This window comes from Salvia miltiorrhiza, chromosome 7 (assembly GCF_028751815.1).
Source record: "Salvia miltiorrhiza cultivar Shanhuang (shh) chromosome 7, IMPLAD_Smil_shh, whole genome shotgun sequence".
Taxonomy (NCBI): Eukaryota; Viridiplantae; Streptophyta; class Magnoliopsida; order Lamiales; family Lamiaceae; genus Salvia; species Salvia miltiorrhiza.
Window position 1 is genome coordinate 47,553,217 of NC_080393.1, and position 23,839 is coordinate 47,577,055.

Here is a 23,839-nt window from a genome sequence, read left to right on the forward strand (position 1 = left end):
ATATACTATCTACACATACACACTATGCTATGCTTCTCTACCTATATATATGTATATATATAACAACTATGCATCTATACATATGTACGCGTCTACTAGATACACGTGATCGCTAGTCGTCGTCTCCTGAAATCCTGCTCGTCGCATCGTCAACCTCCATATCCTCACTCGGCTCCATCTCCTCGCTCGGCTCCGACTCCTGACTCTCGTACTCGTCGATCAGTCGGTAGATGCTATCGTCGCTCGGCTCATCCTCGACATCGGTGTCCACCATCGGACCATAAATCGGCACCTCGGGGACAGGTACCCATGTCTCGACTCCATCGGTAGTAGTATGACGCTGCAGTGGCTGGGTCCGTCCATAGCCGACCGTCATCTCCAGAGTCTCCTCATCGGGGTCCTCCTCGTCGCTGTAGAGCTGGGCTGGCCGAGATCCTCCCTCCTGGGCATCTCGGGACGGTGGGTAGAGAATCGGATGCATAAATAACTGAAACTCCAACGTTCCCGGCTCCGGTAAGGGAATGACCCTCGGATAAGGATCATAGGGCACTCGCTCAATCTGAGGCTCAGATGAAACTGGAATCGGATCGACTAGGGGTGGAGGTGCAATCGGAAACGGCTCCTCGGGAAGTGGGGCACAACAACTAGCTCATATCAGAATCCAACACCTCAAACGTTTCCGCCATCAAAACAATACATAACTCGTTAGTAAACCAAACTCAACTCTCAACAGGAAAGCAACAAGAAACAACATCAACCTCTTACCTCGTTAAGCCGGAGGAGATGGGGTGCTGGGGTTTCGTTTCGAACTAACTCTCAAACTAGCCTAAGAATTCAAATTAGACTAGTACTCAATTTTAAAGAGTAGAAGCAATCAAAGGTTCAACTCAGTCAAGCAATAGACTCAGAGCAGATGACCTGCTCTGATACCACCCTGTCGCAGCCCGATTCCCGACACTAGTGATAGTGGGGTACGAGTATCGATACGACTATTTTTAAAAGAATAAAAGATAAGAAGAATAGGTTGAACATCAAGCGGAAGCTTGCATCAAAGCATGCTAAGGAAAATCATCATAAATGATCCCAAGGGTAAAATCGTCAACTTTGTTATAACTTTTTAATTATCAGGAATTTCACGAACAAAAACAAAACGGGTATAGCTCATTTTTCATAATGAATCATAAAATGCAGAGTATCGCAGCAAAAGGCGAATCGATTACATGTATGAAGACACATAACCGTGAGTAAATTGCTTGATTTCGAAAGAAAACAAAGTATCTCAATCCTCAAGACTCTATTAACATGAAGGCAATACGAAAACATAATTACATCGATTGAAACGTTTCCCCCACTAGCACCAGACCAATCTCGCTCCTCGCTTAGCCTGCACATTTAGAAATACATGCAGGGCATGAGTACATAATACTCAGTGAGCAAACGCCGAAAAACAAGAAATGTGCTCTTAGAGCTATAGGTTTGAAACTTGCCCCATCTCAGCAATACACAGGAATAAATTTAGCGTAAATTAACCTGTGTAAGCAGTTTTAATAATCATGATATCATAAAGAAACGACTGCAGTCAAAGATCTCAACATGTATGCACCACATCTACAACTCGTTATTATCAAAGGTACTGAGAAGTAGGCCTCCCTCTCAAGTACCGTGACCGGCCGACCCGAAGACGGCTCACAGTCACCTCTGTGCACAAAATCCCGCTTGTGGCAGGACCGAATTCGTCTCAGTAGAGGGTAACACACAAGTCATTATCAACAAAAATCGGCAAGTCAAACAGTTCTCAAATATCATTTATCTCAAAGCATTTGATAAATTCACAACATCATCAAAACAGTTTCGAAAGCTCGTATGATATATGTATACTCAAAATATTGCCCACCTGAAGTCCTTCGCTTATTCTGGAAAGAAATCAGGCAACTTACTTCTTCGTCTCGCTCGGGCCTTCATATGTCATCATCACATCGTCATCGTCATCGAAGGTTCATGTGATAAAACAAACCTTAGTCAGAACTCAATTTCCAAATCCAATCTCTTCTTTACTTTAACTTCTCACTCAACGTCTATTTACCCGTTATAACTCAATCCCTAGGTATACTCGGCTTCTAAGGATTCACACGTCCAATTTTCGACTTAACTCTCAACTCGACTCAAACTCATAGCAAACAAGCACATAAACAAGTATAAACACTTAAGCATATTAAAAACACACATAGACAAGTCGAAAACAAGCTTTACTCTGCACTGACTCAACTTTAAAACCTCACCAGACTCTGTACAGAACTCTCCTGGGGTCGTAACGTATACCAAACGAAACCTCTTTGAGTCTAGTTTCATTTAAAAAAAAGTAGGATAAAAAACTCCAAGTAGTTTAGGAGATATGACTGTGTTACTACAGTCTACCATATTCGGCAGTTTTTAGCAATCGAAAAGTTTGATTTTTTAAAAATAGTAAACGTTGTCAAAACGATCTGAAAGTTTGTGGTAACTTAGCTAAGACACTCAGGTCTCAACCATAAAAATTTGGGTTCCAGAATGCTAAGGAAAGCTACTGGAAACGATGACTCTATTGGCTACTCACCGAACAATTCGGCAGAACGTAGCAGTTTTAGTTTTACATTTTATAAAAATAGCAAACGAAGTCCAAATGACTTGAAATTTTACCGGTATTCTCAAGACTCTCAAATATACTTACCATAAAATTGTCAGGGTTTTTGGGTATCAAGAACCCCTCGAAAACAGTGCGTCAGCGCGTCGTGAAAAACGACTCCGAAACATACACACAAACAAACATGCTCAACTCAACATTTAAACCATGCAAACTCATCAAAACTCAGTTTAAGCACTTAAAGCACTTAAAAACATTCAAATACATCAAAATACTCGTAATATACAATCTCGACTCTTGTCTTTCATCATCAACTCAAATCTCATAGAAAACATTTCAACGAACGTATCTAACAAATTCCTTTTCAATATCATGCTCGAAATTTCTCAAATACTCAAATATGATCATTTACATCATATAACTCATTATTCACATATTTACTCTCTTTTTATCATATAAACTAGATTTTATAGAAAATCCATGTATCAACATAAAACTCTCAACAAACAAGGATAAAGTTCTCATAATGATCATAGAGCAATTAAACCTTATTTTATAAAGCATCAAACTCACATCATATAAAAACTCAAAATTTCATACAAACTAAAATAAGCCAAAATTTTATTTAGCCTACAATAGACTTAATCAAATATACAAAAACACTACTATCATGCTTAAAAACATACATCTCAAGCAAAACCACTTAAATAACACATAGACTAGAAAGTCCTAATTTTTACTAAACTAACTCTTTGAAATTTTTTTACAAACACACACAAATCTTTAATCAACTTATAGATCTTTCATTTTTAACCAATTAATCCCACATCAAAACCATCAATTCACAAATTAGCGCATGATTACACATATCCCTAATTTTATTAAACTAACTCACATCAAAATCATCCATCGACATCATATACCCAAATTACTCCATCAATCATCATCATATACATCTCATGAACTCATCTACATCATCAATTCATCATTTAACTCATTGACTCAAAAGTTCTCATTTTTGGGTAAACTAACTCCCATCGAAGTTTCACATTTCAAGACACATATTTCACAACATATATCAAACATCAATACACATCACATAACTCTCATTTTTCACCCCAAATCAAGAAAAGAAAAAGAAAAATTTTTGAAGGGATGGAGACCCTTTTTTTCGAAAATTATGGAAAATAGGGAGGGGTGATTTTCTTGCTTCATCTTTCAAGAATACACTCACACAACATCCTTCAAGCAAGAATTTAAAAAAAAAACATGGCCACTTACCCAAGTTCTCACCAAAATTCTCACTTTCTCACTCTACTTTGGAGCTTCTTCTTCAAGGATTTTCTTGATTATAAGTGGATAGAATAGGTTTATGGAGGATATTAGAGTGATTTGAAGTGTTTGGTAATATTTTAGGAAGCTTCGAAGGTTTCCATCAATGGAGGAAAATGGTGGAATTGATAAATGGAGAAGATGAGTGTGTGTTGGGAGAAAATGTGTGTGAGGGAGAGAGATGATGGCCGAAAATTGTAGTGAGGGAGAGAGAGGTTTGGCTTTGCAAGATTGAATTTGATCTTGTGATCTTTAAAGGAGATTTCCAAATCTTGGAGAATATTTGCAATTAATGGATGATCTCTCTCTCTCTAATCTCTCTCTAATCTCTACACTCTCCATAATATACTCTCAATCTCTACTCTCTCAAACTCTATACTTAGTCATTTAAGGCATATAACATATGGTAGTGAAATTAAAATAAAGTGTGAGAAGGGCGATTAAATAAAAATCACAATAACTATGGAAATGTCACTCATTAATAAAATACCATAGTATAATTATTCATGTGACCAAAATAATAATTATAGCACTATTATTAGTGCACTCACTCAATTATAATATTCCTCTTCGTAGGAAAAATAATTTAAAAAAAATATTATGCTTGGAAAAATTTCCATAAACCGACATCATTCGATTTCTCGGTAAAAATAAACCGCACTTGCTTTGAAAACTTAATCAAAATTCCAAGCGCTAAAGTCCTCAAATAAAAAATATAATAATTTGCTCATAAAGACATATGTAACAAAAATCACCTAATCAATTAGTCACGTAAGTTCACATAATATCACGTCAAAGCAGTCGGCAAACACAAACAAACTAGACGTCTCTCTGACCGACTCTTTTCATCAAGGTTCTCACTCTTTCTTCCTCGACTCTATGTCAAACTCATTATTCCTATTTTCTTAATAGGATAGTAAATCTCTGATAACTCGGTATCCGGTAATTCTATTCCCGGTAGTCGGAAATAAAATAAAATCTCAACTCAATTCAATCAGTATCTCTAACTCAACTCATTTCTTAAATCTCTTCACTCTAACTCTATCATTGGTTTGTCCACTCATATCTCTATTAAAAAGACAATCTGTCTTATCTGGTCATAAAAAAAAAAATAGTCTCGCATCTCGACATCTCAGTACTCTCAATAGTGTTAAGACACTACCTCACAACATAAGGAAAAGTACGGGGTGTTACACATTTAGTGGTGGAGAGGTGAGACGATTGACAAGCTTATGGATGAGTACTTGTTTAGCTTGAACTGAGCGTATACACGTCCTTTTTGATTGATACACTTGAGAGTTGAGAGTTCTTATTTTCTTTATCCTTTTGGTGAGGATTGCAATTCATTGAGACCATAATTTGAATTTGTCATGAGTGTGATATCTTGATGATTGGAGATACAAATGCATGTTGGTAATTTTGTTGACAAATCTGAAGCCACAATGTTATCCACTTTTCTCAACGCTCTTGTTGATTCATTCTTGGTTCATCTTTGTTTTGTCCGAGGACGGACAATAGTTCAAGTTTGGGGGGTTGATAAACATGCATTTTTACCTCATGGTGTGTCATTTTTGATGTTTAGTTATGAGGATTTTGTGTGTTTGTTGATTTATTTGAGCTTATATTGGTTTTTGGTCAAGAACTTGTCACTTGCTTGTGTTTGAACGTATTTTTCAGAAATAAAGAAGCAGAATTTGGAAGATTTGGTTGAAATAGAAGTTGTAGTTCGTCTCGATAGGAGTTCGTGAGCGCAAACGGTTCGTAAATCGGAGTTTGTACGAGGGAGCACGAGCCAAAACAAAATCACTGCGCAAGGCCGCGCGAGGTCGCGCGGTCCAGGCGCGCTGCCGCGCGACCCAGCCGCGCGACGAAGACAGACCTGCTGGACAGCAAGCGCGGGCTCGGCGCGCGGGCGCGCGACCCGGCCGCGCGAGACGCCGTTTTTCCGCCCAAAATTCGTTTTTTTAGTGATTTTGGGTATTTTTGAGAGCTACAAGACCTAGGGCATATAAATACTCCCCAAGAACTTATTCTCTGAACCTTTTTATCACCTTTCATCATATTTTCCTTTCCCTGAGAGCTGAGAGAGACAGAGAACAGAGCCAGAGCAAGAACTGAAGACTCTCGAATTCTACTACGGTTTCATTGTTTAATGTTTATTTGTGTATTTGAGATATTGATTTTTAGTCATATGTCTATGTGTGGCTAGAATCCCTTTTTCCCAGGGTTTAGGGAGTAGACATGATTTGAATTTCTGACTGTTTGATTCAATTGATTGAGATTGTTTTTCCTTTTTATGTTCTTGTTACAATTGTTTGCTTTATTGATTGGCCACCAATTTAGCATAATCATAGGTTTTAATTTGAGATCGGGAGATGATAATTATTACCTGAACCAAGAACATAGAACACATATATTTAATTCTAAAGGGAATTGATATTTGTGAGGGCGTTAATCCTATGAGCTTTTAGGAGTTGCATGTTAGAAGAGCGATCCGGGGACGGTAGCCTTGCATGTAATCAACGTTTTATATGCCACGGGAGTGGGTATGAACTAGCTTAGAGATTGCTTTAGAAATCGTCTTACTAATTGAATTGAACATGTTAGTTAGGAGAATCTGTTGAAACCTTTGCCTTGGGAAATCTTGTCTTATCTGTTTTCTCTGTTTCACAGCTTGCTTTATTTTCTTTCCTGCTGTTTATTTATTTTGTTCTTTACTACGAAAACTCTCATTTTCGTTTGTCCAGATAGAGTAGAATAATTTAGGATAGGAATTGGTAAATTCAGTCTCTGTGGAATACGACCTTGCTTGCTACTGTACACAATTGCACCCGTATATTTGCGGCGTGTTAAATAAATTAGCGAACAGCCCACCGGTGAAGGAGAGGCGGTGGTCGGCGGTGGCTGGGCGCCACTGTTGTCGCCGGCTGAAGTGTGTAGAGGAAAGAGTGAGACAGAGACGTGGATCTGGAGCTCGGCGGCGGCAGCCTATGGCTGCGCAGTCGCCGGAATCGAAGGGGTGGCAGCTGGTATTTGGGGATTTAGGGCTCGGAGGCGGCGGCTTGGTCGCCGTTCCGTTCGAAGGCAGAGAGGGAGATAGAGGTGGCAGCCCATCGCTGCTGCTTCGTCGAAGGGAAACCGGCGGCGGCTGGGTGCCCCGGTGACTCTGCATGTTTGTGTGTTTTGTGAGAATCGAGAGAGGAGATAGAGGGAGATGGGTGACCGGCGCTGTCCTCGCCGGGGGAGAAGCGGCGTGGCAGCCGAAGTTCGGCGAGGGAGAGGGAAGTCAGGGATGGTGGCGGCGGCGGCGGCCAGAGGACGGCGCCGCTGCCGTCCACCGGAGGAGAGAAGAGGGCGAGGGGGGGAGGCTGCTGCGCAGCACCAGCTGCGTGCGTGCGTGTGTGTGTTAGTGTGTGTGTGTTTTAAAAAAGAAGAAGAAAGAGTTTGGGGCTTTGCCCTAAATAATTTGGAGCCTCTTATGGGCTACGAATTCTTTTCAATTGGCTCAGATTATATTTAAAACATGGGCTTTATTATTTAATCAAGTGGACTACTTCATTTAATAGTTTGGGTTCAGCATTGGGCCGACTTTTAGCTTTTAAGCTGGGCCAGATCTTTTATTTTCCTATTTATTCTTTTGGGCTTGCTTATTAGTTAAGTTAGGTCTATGATTTTATTTAATTGGGCCTGATTTAAGTAAAGTGTGGGTTACCTTTACTAATATTTTGGATTTCTTATTTTAATTAATTGAACTATTAATTAGTTTAATTAATTTATTCAATGACTAATTTTTATAATAATATTAAATTATTATTATGCGCGTGTTTTAAGTAAATTACTTATTATATGCTAAGCATGACATGAAATTGCATTACATTTTGCAATATGAGTATTTATGATTTAATTGGTTTTATTTATATTTCCAATTATTAAAGAAAATCTAGTAAGGATATTGTTGGTGTCCTTAACTCAAGAATTTTAGTTTTCAATTATTTATTCATTAAATTTTGAAAACTCAGCTAAGTGAATCATATGATGTTAAGCACTTTACCTTGACTTAAGATTAGATTCAGGAGACATATTAAGAGTATAGATTTCTTGTAGGGTTCGTGGATCGTGAGGATTAGCACCGCTATTCCGATTCAGAGATAAGAATAAACGACAGACATTGCCCAATCAGGTGGGCTTATTTTTCAAATGTATGCTTGAGTTATTAAGCTCTAAATATTTCATAAAATGAAAATTGTTTATCCAATAAATGTTTTTGTGCGCTCTGTTATGTTTAAGGCTCGCAATTCATGGATCGATCGAGGTTCTCTTATGGCCTAACACGTTATTTGAGAATTGTGTACACTTGTTAGTTGTTTCGGTGGGTTGATCTCCATCGGGCACTAATTCATGCAAGAGGCGTTATAAGGGTGCTCGGCTGGATGTGTTCCGGAGCATGTATCATGTAAGGCCTGCCTGGGTAGCGTCCCGAGGTCAATTCAACTTGTCTGAGTTACGTCCTCAGGGCAAGTATCATGGGAATGAGGGATCCGTCGGTGGCTAAAAGGTCTGGGATCACAGCGAGTAACAGAACAGAGTGTGACAACAGCGCGCTAATAAAATGAAATGTTTTAACATGCTTAGAAGTTCTTTTACTTTAAAACATTCTAAGTTATGTCATGAATGATTGAATAAATTGCTCTTACGAATTGTGAAATGTTTTAAAAGTTGCAGCCCACTAAGTACATTAGTACTTAGCCCAAATATTTTCAAATGTTTTTCAGGTTCATTGGCTGGTGCTGACGGGGAGAGCTGAGGCTAGGGTTCAACTCCGTGTTTTGACTTCCGCTGTAGTACTAGCCTTTATTTGTCTTTCGTTTTCTCGACTTAAGACCTTTATGTTATGACTCTAAACGATATCTTTTGTTGAGCCTAGACTTTTGACTCTCAAGTATTTTGATTAAGGAATGTTGGTTATCTGAAGCATGAAACTAAACTTGTGATCCTGACGTTTGTCATGTTTGTTGATTGATTCGTATCAATTGGATACCTGTCTTTCTTCATCTAAAGGGGCGATGCCCGATGGTTATCCCTTCTATTCGGATTTCACAAGGTTTTTCCCCTATTCATTTTAATGATTAGTCGTACTCCAGTTATAGTTATTGTTTCAAGAATTGGGGTGTGACACTCTCCATGTGTTTGACCCCTTGTAGTTCATGAATTCCATAGAGTTTGCTACTACACTTGAGTCATCTCAAAGGTGATGCTCTCACGCAAACTAGAAATCGCTCTTAGATCCTGGAGGTAGTGGTCAAACCATAACAATTTTTACTTCCCAAGGAAAACACATTGCTCAAGGTAATTTTTCTTTGTCCCGATCAGCCTGGAAATTTGAATCCGTATAATCCAAAAGGAACTAAACTTTCGAACTTGTAAACTATCTTTATTCTCTAGTCAAGTACTTGAGAATATAATTTACCACAGTCCAGGGCCCTTAATGTAATACCCGGGCTTTTGATGACGTGTTTAATTGCTTGAGTTTGAGTAATTAGGGTATAGATCCCTTGTTTGATTACTTTGTATAGAGATGAGGAGTTATACAAAGTTTTCTTGTTATATTTTAAAGATGTTGAGATGTTCTTTTAATGATAAGAGGATGATGTGAGATTTTATATCCGTAATTGAGTTAGAGTATTCAAATAATTTGAGATAATTATTTGATTGAGAACGATGAACTCGAAAGTGAGATCTGAGTCCGTTAAGAAGTTTTTGAAATTTTTGACTTTTGATGATGAATAGTAAAATACTGCTATTTCGTCTTTTTGTCGACTTTCAAAATCTTACGTGCACGTCGTCGAGAAATATTCTTAGTTTTTCGATACGAGTCCAACGACGGAAGTTTTTATTTTTGGACGACGAGTGAATAGTAAACTGGAATTCCTCGATAAACGAACCGAGTTCGTTTATCCAAATTTCGAGAACGAACTTACGTTTTCTATATTTATATAGAATTACAAGTGTGATGAAAGTGAGTGAGAGACGAGAGGGCGAGTAACGAAGAGTACGAGTAGTTAGTCGTTAAAACGAGATGAGACGAGACGAAATGAGATATTTAACGACTAAATATCTACCTACCCTACCCTTAACCACCCCCCCGAACCGCCCAACAGCCCCCTTTCCCTTAAATATCTTGTGTGTGGTCAGCCCACACACAAACTCACGCACACAAACACATACAACTCACTCCAACACCATTTTAGCTTGGAGTTCAAGCTTTTGAGCTCCAATTTGAGCACCGAGATGAGCGCTGATCATCTTTTCGATCACGTATCTAAGTAGGTAACATCTCTACCTACGTTTTGATGGTTTTCTTTTCGATTTTTGTCGACGTCGAAAAATGTCGATTATCGACTTTATTTTGAAAAGACGTCGGATCGTCGTGAATTTTTTAGTATGTTGTTCTTGGGTAGATGTCAAGCATGTTTAATGAAGGAGTTAAGGTTGGTTCGAACCATAGCTATGAAACCCATGAGGGCAGCCAGCTATGTTCGTCATCATAGCTCGTCCTTCGATTTTTCTTTAATCGTTGTGACTTGTTATATGTGCTTAGGAGCATGCTTGGATTGTTATATATTTAATTAGTATTTTTCCAAGCATGATAAGTTGGTTTGGTCGAGCATGGCTGAATTTGTGTCGTGAGATATGAACGTTGCTTGAGCTATGTTAGTATGTTTTGAGTTCTAGGATGGAAGTTGAGCATGATAGACTAAGTTTGAAGTTTTGAGGAATGTTAGAAGAGAGAGAAGCATGAGAACCCTTTGTTTGTTGTGCATGAGTGGTGAGTGTTGAACTTTTAGAGTTGGTGCGTGAATTCCCGCTCTGCCGAGCTAGTCAGCTCTGGCAGCGGAATCCAGCTCTGTCGGGTTGGTCAGCGCTGGCAGTTGAGCTCAGCTCTACCGGGCTGGTCAGCTCTGACGTGTGGATTCAGCTCTGCCGGGCTTGTCAGCTCTGGCAGTTGGAGTGCTGTTAAGTTCAGCTCAGACTATCGAAGTTCAGCTCTGTCGAGTTGAGTCAGCTCTGGCTGTTGAGTCAGCTCTGGCTGTTAAGTTCAGCTCTGGCCGTTGAGTCAACTCTGGCTGTTGAATCAGCTCTGGCTGTTGAAGTCAGCTCTGGCTGTTGAGTTCAGCTCTGGCTGTTGAGTTCAGCTCTGGCGAGTCAGCTTTGGCTGTTGAAGTCAGCTCTGGCGAGTCAACTCTGGCTGTTGAGTTCAGCTCTGGCGATTCAGCTCTGACTGTTGAAGTCAGCTCTGGCTGTTGAGTTCAGCTCTGGCGAGTCAGCTCTGGCTGTTAAAGTCAGCTCTGGCGAGTCAGCTCTGGCTGTTGAGTTCAGCTCTGGTGAGTCAGCTCTGGCTGTTGAAGTCAGCTCTGGCGAGTCAGCTCTGGCTGTTGAGTTCGGCTCTGGCGAGTCAGCTCTGGCTGTTGAGTCAGCTCTGGAGAGTCAGCTCTGGCTGTTGAGTCAGCTCTGGCTGATGAGTGCAGCTCTGTCGAGTTGTCAGCCCTGGCTATGTCAAGTTTAGCTCTGCTGAGTAGACAGCGCTGGAATAAGATGTCCAGCTATGTCGATTTCAGCTCTGCTAAATGGGCAGCGCTGGAATGAGATGTCCAGCTATGACAAGGAGTCAGCGCTGGAATAAGATGTCCAGCTATGACAAGAAGTCAGTGCTGGAATAAGATGTCCAGCTATGTCATGGAGTCAGTGCTGGAATGAGAGTCCAGCTATGCCAAGTAGGGAGCGCTGGAATGAGAGTCCAGCTATGTCGAGTAGTCAACGCTGGAATGAGAGTCCAGCTATGACGAGTAGTCAGTGCTGGAATGAGAATCCAGCTATGACAAGTAGTCAGTGCTGGATTGGAATGTCCAGCCATGTCGTTTTGTCAGCTCTGACTGCCAAGTCAGTGCTGGCAAGACTTGGGTTTTAAAAGTGTTAAGTTTTATTTCCCTATTTGAGTTTTCTGTTATGATGACCTTTCTTCTCATTGATTCTTCATAGCGATGAAGGTCCGATTGGGAAGTGACGACGAGAGAGAGAGAGAGTGACGTTACCTTGTGTAGAGACGCAACGAGGTGGGCTTTTCTACGCTAAAATCAAGATGTTTATGCGTTTGATGTATTAATGTATGATGTATGATGTATGATTAAGATGGATGTTAAATGCATTGATGTTTTATTTTTCATTTCAAAGCATGAATTGGAAATTTTAGAAGTTATTGCATTGCCAAAATATTTGAGATTTTAGTATGTTATCTATCTGTCTGAGCATAATGATATCGGTTCTACGCGAGGTAGAATTAGTGTACACGGTGGTCTTGAGTCATCTTTCAGATTGGCCGATCACAGTGCTGCAGAGGCGGCCTCCCTCTCAATACATAAGTTAACATATACGATACTTACTTGATGAGAAAAGTGTGCGCAGACAACTTTGAGAAATGAAAATGAGTTTAGCGAACATAAGGCCTTTTAGATAAATCCCTTATGATTTGCATATGAAATGGCAATGACAATATGTATGATGTTATATGCATGAGATGTTTGGCATGTGTTCACTGAGTACTTTTGTACTCAACCCTGCATATATATATATTTTTTAAAATGTGCAGGTTGAGCCGGTGTGATGATGGTGTTGCAATGAGCGGAGTCCACAGGGTTGTTAATAAATATGTAACCTGTCTAGAATATGTCTTCATACATATGTCTAGCTACTTTTCCGCTGCAGAATACTTTTAGTATTGATATGTCATACTTTAAGTTTTAGAGGATGTTTTTGTCGATGTATTAACTTGATTAATGTTTAATTAAGTTTTATGTCTTCTTTCAGTAATGTTTTTAATTGAGTATTACTGTTAATAATGACGAGTTTTATTAAGATGAATAAGGTTTACGGTTCCAAATGACGCCCCTTTCTTCCCCTTATTCTTTAACCCCATCCCTAGTCGGAGATCACTCGGCCTAACTATCCCTAGTTAGGGCGGGCTGCGACACTTAACTAGGACTATACTGATATCTTACAACCATGCTAACTGCATAGCAAATATTAGGTCTCGTACATAGCAATTCATACATGAGGCTAGTCATTGCAGAACATAGGATACCGCCTTCATTTCCTAAACCTCAACACACATCTTAAGACATATGTCTTTTGATAAAGGAACGCCATGTCAAAATAGGTAGCAATCCTTTATTGGCGATATGCATACGAAAATGAGTATTCACAGTATCAATGTAAGACACTCGAGATAAGCCCAACAGCATTTTCTAGTGATCCTTTAAAACCTTGATGACAAAGATGTATACTATACTATACTTTCTTATTCTTTCATCTGAAACTATTCGGATAACCATTACTTCATGTCTGATAATAACTCCATATTATCGCCAATTAGGAGGGTATTATCTACATAAAATGCAAGATAAACCACATCACCGATGACCCGAGATGCTCTCCCTATCTCACGTAACCTTCAGGCTGCTGCAAGTGGATATCCCAACCTTCCCCAAGGTAACGATAAGTTTTTTACATCCATATGCCAGACCTCGATGGTTTAAGTGAGCTACTATGGTATTATGGTCTGAAATCCTGAGTATGGCAACTGGCAAAAAATTTCATCATAATCTATACCCTCACACGGGGTATAACCTTTCGCCACCAGTCCAGCTTCGAAAGCTACGACCTTGCTCATTCGGACTTGTCGTTCTCTTGTATACTCACAATGCAACCTATGGCTATAAGGTCTTCTGGTAGCAAGATTTTTCTTGTACACGCTCATAGTATTAATGAATTACATTACTGAATCCATTGAGGTGTGCCAGAAATATTCTTTCTCGTCTCCCACTAATTCCAAGTAGATATTCGAGTCGATTTCCTTATATTCACTACCAAGGACCGAATCTAAAGATTCTCCTGAGAACATAAATCGATCGGGTTGTCTCACAACCCTCCCACTATAATGGAGTTGTGGTGGCCCGTGTGTGTCAACAGTGCGTGCAGTGTCTTATGGTATAAAACTCTTGCACACTTGGCTTGGGTAATAGAATCGTCTGTCAATTATGCCTTCAATTTCTTGAAGCACAGTATCTGACATAGATTTGTGATTTATTTACATAGTCCCCTTCTAAGAATCGTTTGTGATTTATTCACATAGTCTCCTTCTAAGAATCATGTGCCATTGCTAATGACTAGGGCAGAGCATCGGTTCAAAACCGAACCGAACCGAACCGAACGTTCCATAACATAAACCGAGCCGAACCGATACACTACAAGAATCTGGCCGATTACCGACGAAATTTTCCGTCGGTAAAGTGCAAAATTCCGTCGGCAAATCGATATAGCGACGGATCAACAACGGCCGCCGCGTGTCGCTGTAAAAGTGGTCAGTAAAAAAATTACAGACGAAATTTCGCATCCGTCGCTAAGTACCGACGGACCGTCCGTAGGTAAGCACGCGACGACGCCGGCGTCGTCTGAATCAGCGACGAAAATAGCGATGAAAATGACCATCGGTATTAGCGACGGAATTCATTTCCGTCGCTATTTTTTTTTATGAAAAAATAATATGTATATATATATATATATATATATATATATATTTATATCAATCTAGCTTTATTCTCCTCAAGTATTTTAGTATTTCTAATGTATTTTGAACTTAATTGCATAAGTTAAGACGAACTTCCCAGTGGGTCACCCATCTTAGTTGTGCTTAGAGTCAAGCACGCTTAACCTTGAAGTTCTTTTCGAGTGGTTACCAGTATAAAACACGCGTATTATTGATATAACTATCACCTATTAATTTATTTAAACTCTATTTCAATATACAATATTATTTATTCATAACCTTAAAATATGCTGAAGTCATATCTAAGACTTGTGATGCCAATGAAAGAATGACGGTAAATATACGATCGAATTTAAAATAAAAAAATATTAATATTATAATTAATTAAAAATATATATATATTATTATTGAAAATAACAATAAATTTGAAATATTCTCAATAATTTAAAAATAAGAATAAATTAGAATATTGATTAAAAAATAATAAAAATATTTTTTTAAAAAAATAACAAAAAAATTAATAATATTTACCGACGGAATTACCGACGGATTATTAATTAAAAATTAAAAAAAATTAAAAAATTAAAAATAAATAATAAATAAAAATAAAAAAATAATATTTAACGACGAAATATATTTCGTTGCTGTTAAGTCCGTCGCTATTCGGTCGGTAAATTTAAAAAAATAAATTAAAAATTAAAAATAATAAATAATATTTAACGACGGATTATTTTCCGTCGCTAATAATTCCGTCGCTATTCCGTCGGTAAAGTTAAAAAAATAATTAAAAAATAAATTAAAAATAATAAATAATATTTAACGACGAATTATTTTCCGTCGCTAATAATTTCGTCGCTATTTCGTCGGTAAAATTCTGAAAACATCTTCGTCGGAATTCCTCCATTGTTCTGTCGGTGATTACCAACGGATTGTTTTTCGTCGGCAATTGTGTCGGTGTCCGATATAGTTTTTTGTAGTGATATTGGTTGATAACCGATCTAAACCGAACCATCAAAAAGCAATCGGTTTCGGTCGATTTTTCCAACCGACCGACTAGAAGGGGGAAGAGAGGGCGGAGGTCATTCATCGCCTATGTGTTGTGCTATGTCGGCGAAGAGGGAGGGAGGCCGAGCCGCGCTGCTGCATCGGCAAATAGGGGAGGTCAAGGCGCAAATGGTGGCGCTGTCATTCGTCACCGTTGCTATTGGCGGAGAGGGAAAGAAAAGCGGGGAAAGTAGTGAAGGGTGAGAAGAGCATGGAGAGCAGTGCTTGTGTGTGCAGTGGTGATGGGGCGACATGTGGCGACAATTTGAGGGTGGGGCGGTGGTGAATGGTAAGGTGTGTGGGTGAGGGTGCGTGGCGCACTAGTGAGTGTAGAAGAAGGGGGTGTGCGACTGTCAGATGGTAGGAGATTAGGATTTAGGGTTTATTTTATTCTGGGGTTTTTAAATAATATATATATATATATGTATAATATGATATAATTATAATATAATATTATATTCGGTTCGGTTCGGTTCCCGACCGACTCATGGTGGGGAAACCGAAACCAAACCGAAATATTATCGGTTCTTGATTTATAAAATAGAATCGAAAATCGGCCCTAATTTCTCCAAACTGAACCGAACCGAAAATGATCGGTTCGGTCAATTTTTTCGATTTGGTTCGATTTTCGCTCACCCCTACTAATGACTACCTTTTGATTCTTTAGGACTAATTGCAAAGACGTATAATTCATCAATGAACAAATTTTTCAAAGAGTGACCTATTTCTTCTCTCCACTACACCATCTTATATGGGGATTACACGGCGTAGTAAACTGGGTTGGAATCCCAGAAACTGACAATAAATCAGAACGGATCATTCCTAACATATTATTGGCCGTTATCCCCTTTGCCATAACAACTTGGTCTTCATCTTTTTCTCTATACAAGATTCACAGGTTCCAAATGGTACAACCTGGAATGAATCCAACTACTATTTAGAACGAGCCTTTGGATCATGTTAAAACAGATGTGACCAAAACTAAGGTACCACTATATGTGTAAGATCCTATGAGAGATTAACCTTAACTTTTCTCTTTCATTCGTTCGATGATGTACTTGCAATATAAAGGTATTATGTAGACAAGTTATAGTATTAATAGAGATGTTCAAAACACCAAAATAGACAACTTTGTCATTTTTTATGATAGAAACACTACTATCAAAAATGACAAAATATCCACCTATTCAAAGTTTTGGAACAAGGAAGTCCAAAAAACTAAAACTATGTCATTAAAACATAAAGACAAGTCTTCAATTGCAACAACAACGACTATTGTCGCGTTGCCTATGAAGACAATCATCTCATCACTTCACAGCTTCCTTGTCAGCTCTAAAAACCATGCAAGGTGCAACACTCATGATCAGTTTTCTCGTTATCCACTACTTATGACTGGGTAGAAAATGAGCTGACATGTCTCAGTTACTACAGCAAGTGAAGTACCTTAAGCCTTTGCCTTGAGTATTGGACAATTTTTCTTCCAATGCTCAATCTTATCACACCACTACTCCCACTATCTCCCGTGTCATTCTTGCCCCTTAGATCATTCTTCTTCTTGTCTTTCGACGAAGAAGATGGTCTTTCTTTGGCAATAACAAGAGCTTGCGCATCTCTTTCCCACAACTTCCTTAGTCGTAACTAGAGCATTGAACAACTCGTTAAGAGTGTAGTCTTTCTTGCTCATAACAACATTGAGACGGAAGTTCTTACAAGATTTGAGAAGAGAGTTCAGCATAATATCGACTTTTGCCTCACTGTCGATACTCCCACCGAGCAAGTCAAGCCTATCAAATAGGTTTGCCACATTCGCGACATGCTCGTGCACTGAGCTATGCTCGCTCATAAAAGTAACAAGATAACTCTCATCAATTTTTAAACTAGAAGCTCGGTGCGACTTCCCGAATGCTTTCTTTTGAATAAGCATGATGCTAAGAGCATCGTCTATGCTATGATGTTAGAGCTGCAAGATTTATGGCATTATTCTCATAATACACTACAAGAATTTGAGTTTTCAGCCACACACGTAAATGTGGTTAAAAGTAAGATTATGTGTGGGTATAGATATTTACCCACACATAATGCAAATGTCAACATGTGTCACAATAAAAGTGTAGAGAAAAGTTTTTACCCACACTTATATTTATGTGTGGATAAATCTAATAATATTACCGACATATATATATGTCGCTAAAAGTGTTTCTTATGTGTAGGTAAATATGTTTTTGTCATAATATAATGTTGATGTGGAAATTACGTGGATGCTGATGTGGCATTTACACGTGGCAATAAATAAGTGTGTATAACTTATGTGTGGCTAAAACTATTTGGAATTTTTTCAATTTAATTTTTATTTTATATTATATACGTATATTATATTATATTATATTATAGTTAATCTAGTTTAGAAACTCTTAAATTAAATATAGTATGTACAACACATTCAAATATAACATGATTATATAAAAATATTTACTTTATTAATAATATCAAAGTACACATTATTTATGTCACAACTACAAAAAGCATTACATAATAACACTACACAATTGATCAAACTATTCTAATTTTCTACGAAGCTTCGTTGACGAAAAGTAATCCAACGTATTGGTTAAGCTGCATCTTGACATCTGCTTCAGCTATTCTGTAAAGATAATAAAAACATAATATTAATTAACACAACTTAATTGGATTCAATAAGATGAATACGCCACAAAACACTCTTACCTGACAAAATAGAGAAGGTGCAGCTGAAGTTAAGAAAACAGAGTGTGATTTATACCAGATTCCACATTCAAGAAAGTGAAGTAGAGCTTTTGGAAGATCCCCAGTATAATTGTAAAATATTGCCTACATGAAGAGAAAATAAGAAGTGAGCAACAAGAAAGAAAGAAACTTATATTTCAAACCATAATCACAATGACTATCAAGCCAATTCTGTATGCATTCGAATGAAAGAGCACATATACATGCTCATAATCTAAAATATTTCATAAGAAATCAAATGCTATAATGTATATATACGTGTACAGAAATGAGAGAATATGATGGGGTGGGTGTATGTTTTGAGTTTAGTTCATGAGCATATGATGTAGAGATGGGAAGATGGGGGAATGGTGGCAGGCGGCATTCTCGACGGAGAAGCAGGGGCGGCGGCGGCTGAGTGGCGCAACTGTCCGTCGTGGTGGTGTTGGCTCTCCGTTGATGTCTGTCCGACCAAGAGATGAGGGGTGCGTGGGGCAGGAGATGTGACAGTGGCTCACCGGAAAACAAATGGACGAGGCGACGAAAAGAGAAGTGGAGAGAGAAGGGAGGCGTCCGCCGGCAAGCGGCGTCTGAAAAATAGATGAAGGAACGGCGTCCTAGGGTAGGATAAGGGACTCTACCTTCGGATAAACAAGAGTGAAATGCCATCCCAGTTATATGATCAAGGGGATCAGTCGGCTAGAGAGATAGTGGGGATTTTAGTGGAGAAGAGGATTTGGCGTAGTGGGGCTTCTTAATTAGAATGGTTATTAGAGATTGATAAACTCCACTAATATTGTGGAAGTGAGAGATGATAAACTAAAATAATGGAGGTAAAATGGCGTAGTGGGGCTTTTTAATTAGAATGATTTTTAGAGGAATTTTTTGTAAATGGTGGTAAAACGAAAATATTTTTGTAAAATAGTAATTTTTTAGCCTTTGACAGTTTTTCTGATTAATTTTATATTACTAATAGATGATTATGATAGCAATACTAGTTAATAATACTAAAAAAATATTAATTAATTAGTACTACAACTTAATTCCTATAAACTTAATAATACTAAAAAAAATGTTTTAAATTGAATTTACTTAAATTTGCCAATTTTTTTTTATAAAATTCATTACCCGCACATATAATTGATAATTATGTGTGGTTAATTTTTTTCATTAGTTTGCCACGTGTGCACAACAAATTTAAAAATAAACTTCATTAAATAAATAAAACTAAGAAAAAAATTGCCGTTAAAGAATAGATGTTACTAAATTTTTTTTGCTATACATTTTAAATGTCAATAACTAATTGAAACTTTCTAATAGATTCACCTACACATTTTTCAAAATAAGTGTCGGTGATTATGTGTGGGTAAAACTTTAATTAAGATTTTCATAAATAATTAATTAAAGCCAAAATATAAATGTGGCTAAAAATATTTTCCCACGTTTCTTACAAGTCAAGAATAAATAATGATAAAAATTCATTATCCACACATAGATAATTTATAATTATGTGTGGTTAATAACTTTTATTAGTTTGCCACGTTGGCACAACAAATTCAAAAATAAATTTTATTATACATAAATAAAACTTAAAAATAACAGTAAAATAATAAATGTCACGAAAATGTTTTTGCCACACATTTTAAATGTCAATAAGTAATGAAATTTTTTTTGTGTGAATTACCTACACATTTTAACATTATGTGTGGCTAAACTACCACACATTATTATGTGTGGGTAATTATGTGTGGGTAAAAACTCAATTTCTTGTAGTGATATAACATTTAGCCATATTATTCATCTTATGCCACCTTTTATGCAATTGTTTTTCCTCATCAGTTGACTCATTGTTCGGACAATTAAAACGTGGAGTAGTAAGCAACACAAAATTTGTGCTAGTTTGTGATGAAGATTAACTCCAAATTATGTTTTTATTTAGATATGGACCGGTTAAAAGACTTTGTATAAGAATGATAAACAATAGGAAACATAGACATATCTGAATAAACAAACATAAAAGTATATGATACGTGACAATAATATTGAAATCTTTTGATAAAATTATATTGATGAAACCTCCAACTGCCCAAGGAATCTCATGTGTAAGCCACACAATGTGGACGTTTAGACATGAACCCCTCAACTAGACTATTCACCCAGTCGTTTAATTTCAATCCATGTCAACTTAACCTTTTGACAAATGAAATTAATAGTTGGACCTTAACTAGACTATATCATATTTAAGAAGGGACTTCGCGGGGAGTTGTACTCAATATGATATCTAAGCAATAACCATAATCTAACCTTGAACATTAAATTCTCGAAATTGACATACTCACTCGGACCATGCCGCTTTCAATTTAATTTTCCAGTTATCTTCTGTAATTTCATCCTCTACAGTACTTGTGAAAAATTACACGAGTAAGCCACGCAGTGTGGACGTTTACCGCATAACTTCCACTATATAAATGGAATAAATATTTTATTAGAAGTCTACTTGACAAACTTATGAAAAATAAATGTGAAGTAAGCCACGTTGCCGATCATTTTATCTAGAAACCGCTTGTGGAGGTCTAAATAAGTTCAAGAATAAAAATTATTACGTAATAACCACAATCTAATTTTGAAAATTAAATTCTCGAAATTGACATACTCACTAAGATCATGCTACATTCAATTTAATTTCTTAGTTATCTTATTTAATTCCATTGTCTAAAGCACTTATGGAATATTATACGAGTAAGCCACGCAATGTGGACGTTTACCGCATAACTCCCACTACTGGGCTGAAATAGAAATTTTATTAAAAATGAAAAAAAAATAAGAGAAAAGACAAAAACAAGCGAAAGCACCCTCAAGAGACCACGGGTAACTGAAAAATGGCCAAAACTAAGAGAACATTCTTAGAGGATCTTCCTCGTCAAAAGAATCTTCGTCGTCTAACATATCTCCCCATTTTTTCTTTTTTGTAGAGACCACGGCCGACATAGATCGGGCTGCGTCGGAAGATGAGTGAATCACAAAATTTTGCAGAATCACTCCTCCAGACTGAGCATGCTGCACTTTATTCAAGAACTTCACCAGTGACGGAGTGTCAAGAACGGCACCCTGCAAAACGGCACCAGCAGTACAGCCTGCTGCTTTTTGGAAATTCAAAGACATACCATTCTTGATTATACGCCGGAGCCGGTGCTTGATTCAGGAATTAGAAACTCTTCCCTTCTGGTAGCCCCTTTCGGACGCCCTCAACCGCGAGATATGGGGAATCCTCCATCGTCGCCTTTCCTGGCGTCACAATCAAAGCCAGATCAGTGTTGCTACCATGCGTTAGGGTGATAACAATCTGTGTATCAGAAACAGTTGTATTATATGTCGGTTGTCTGGTACCAACCAACTGGTCTGCCCTGTCATCAGGGACATCCTCAGCATCCACACGCCCACGTTTCTGCACCATATCCTCTCCAGCCCCAAAACCCATCTCCTCACCAACTTCTGTGACGTCCAAGGCTGCGAAAGAGTTCAATTGAGGGATCCTTCACTGCGTTGTGACTCCCCCTCATCCGTTTCCACCATCTCAAAATGTGTATTGTTCTTCGTCGCCGTAGTCTCATGTGGGATCGAAATTTCACCCTCCCACTACTTAAATGGATTAAATATTTATTTAGAAGACTGAACTTGACAAACTCGTGAGAAACATATGTGAAGTAAGTCATGCAGTGCATGTGGATGTTTACTCACATTGCCAAACACTTTGTCTTGAGACTGTTTGTGGAGATCTAAATAATTTTTTAACAACTATAAAATTATAAAACTGCTTAGACTTTTTCTTTCAAAAGATTTGATCATGAAATATCACATAATCCTAAACATGCTTTTCTAGAACTCAACACATAAAACATGCTCGCAAAATTCTACAACATTGTTAATACATGCGACAAAACTTAGCATGCTTGTCTAAGCGCAGTTAATAAATAAATATTAACAAAAATGGATATGCTATAACTGCGATATCCCAAGCAAAGACATACATAGCATGTTCTTGCATAATAATAAACATCCACGACATGCGAAGAAAAAACAAAAATAAAATAAATAATTCTTTGCGGGTCATTCGTGGAATTCCATTCTAATCTATTACATCGGTATATTGTATAAAAGATCAGTACAATAATAACTTTTTCCCGGAATAATTCAAAAAAATTGCCGCTTAATTCAAATTTGCTTTCAAACGTTAACCAACTTTTCTTAAAAAAAAAATCAAATTTAAATTTGACTGTGGTTGAATGACAGTTGTATTGTTTGTTTTAAATAGGGCAGTTTTTGTAAATTTTTGGGAAATGTGTACAGATTATATCCCACTAAGCCACAAAGCCACGTTTGTTAGTAATATAATGTTTTAATTAAAGGTTTTTATTAAATTTATGAGCATAATAAGTAAAAAAAAGATTCGTAATTGATCCACATAGCCACGTTTGTTCAGCAGTTACATATACCTCTGTAAAAAACTGACCACTTATATATATATATATATATATATATATATATACATATATGTATATCAACTATTCATCACAGTTTAAACTCACATTTTTTTACTCTTTACTATAAGTATCATCACATACATTATCACATATTTCAAAAATGGAACCATTATTCGGTTTGATAAATGATTGGAGCCCAGCCGAAGTAATAATGCATTGCAGTTGAGACTTATTCGAAGCTACAATATGCTCAAGTTCAAAAACAAAAATGAAGCATTTTCATATGAATGCATTTTTCATGATAAGGATGTAATTTTTGTACTCAAATTCACTTTTCATTTTATACTATTCTGAATTTCGACTTGTGCAGTTACTAACATTATATAATTTTGTTTGTTTAGGGAAATCGAGTTCATGCAACTGTTAACCATTCATCTATCTAAAAAATAAAGCCACTTCTGAAGGAGGGAGACGTTTATGTCATCAAAGATTACGTAATCACAACAAACATGCTGAAAATCAAGACCACATAGTGTAAGCTTAAAATATTTCTATTTAAGCAAACACGAATTGCAGAATTGGAGGACAACACTTTTCCAAACCACATGTTCAACTTCAAAGCTTTCAATGAGATAACTAAAATGGATTATGTTTAGAATGCATCTTTATTTGGTAAGGTTCAATATTCTAATTAATTTTTCTATAATTTTTTTATGTTTTAATATTTTGAAATTTTCTAACACTTTAAATTTTAACACATATGTCATTGGAGTGATAGTCTCAAGCTACAAGCCGATAATGAAGGAGATACATAGAAAGCCTACTAAGCTTATGGATATTGCATTAAAGATCTAGAGTAAAATAATTTTGAAAATAGCTATTCAATCAATAATGAGTAGATAACTTATTATTTAATTTTTCATTTTTAGGGGAAAGACATTATCATCTACTTTGTGGGAAAAATATGCAAATAGTATGTTTGATTACTTATGCAGTGAGCCCGATATGCCTGTATGTATA

General features: G+C 37.3%; 1 protein-coding gene and 1 long non-coding RNA gene across 3 annotated transcripts; both read right to left on the minus strand.

The window, feature by feature from the left end:
- Positions 1–1,144: 1,144 nt before the first annotated feature.
- On the minus strand, positions 1,145–4,312 carry LOC130992839 (uncharacterized). Its single transcript, XR_009091427.1, has 3 exons — positions 3,902–4,312; positions 1,895–1,956; positions 1,145–1,384 (listed from the first exon to the last, which is right to left on the minus strand). It is a non-coding gene; the product is annotated as an uncharacterized LOC130992839 (long non-coding RNA).
- A 13,739-nt stretch (positions 4,313–18,051) lies between these two features.
- LOC130992840 (uncharacterized) lies at positions 18,052–19,121 on the minus strand. 2 transcript variants are annotated; one of them, XR_009091428.1, is made up of 3 exons: positions 18,857–19,119; positions 18,321–18,443; positions 18,052–18,237 (listed from the first exon to the last, which is right to left on the minus strand). XR_009091428.1 is itself a non-coding variant. In XM_057917599.1 (3 exons), the coding sequence occupies exons 1-3, from the start codon at positions 19,005–19,007 to the stop codon at positions 18,229–18,231; spliced, it is 522 nt and encodes a 173-aa protein (XP_057773582.1). In that variant the 5' UTR covers positions 19,008–19,121; the 3' UTR covers positions 18,052–18,228. The 2 variants fall into 2 exon arrangements, 1 of the variants encoding a protein (XP_057773582.1); XM_057917599.1 differs by having other exon boundaries at positions 18,618–19,121.
- Between the last annotated feature and the right edge of the window lie 4,718 nt (positions 19,122–23,839).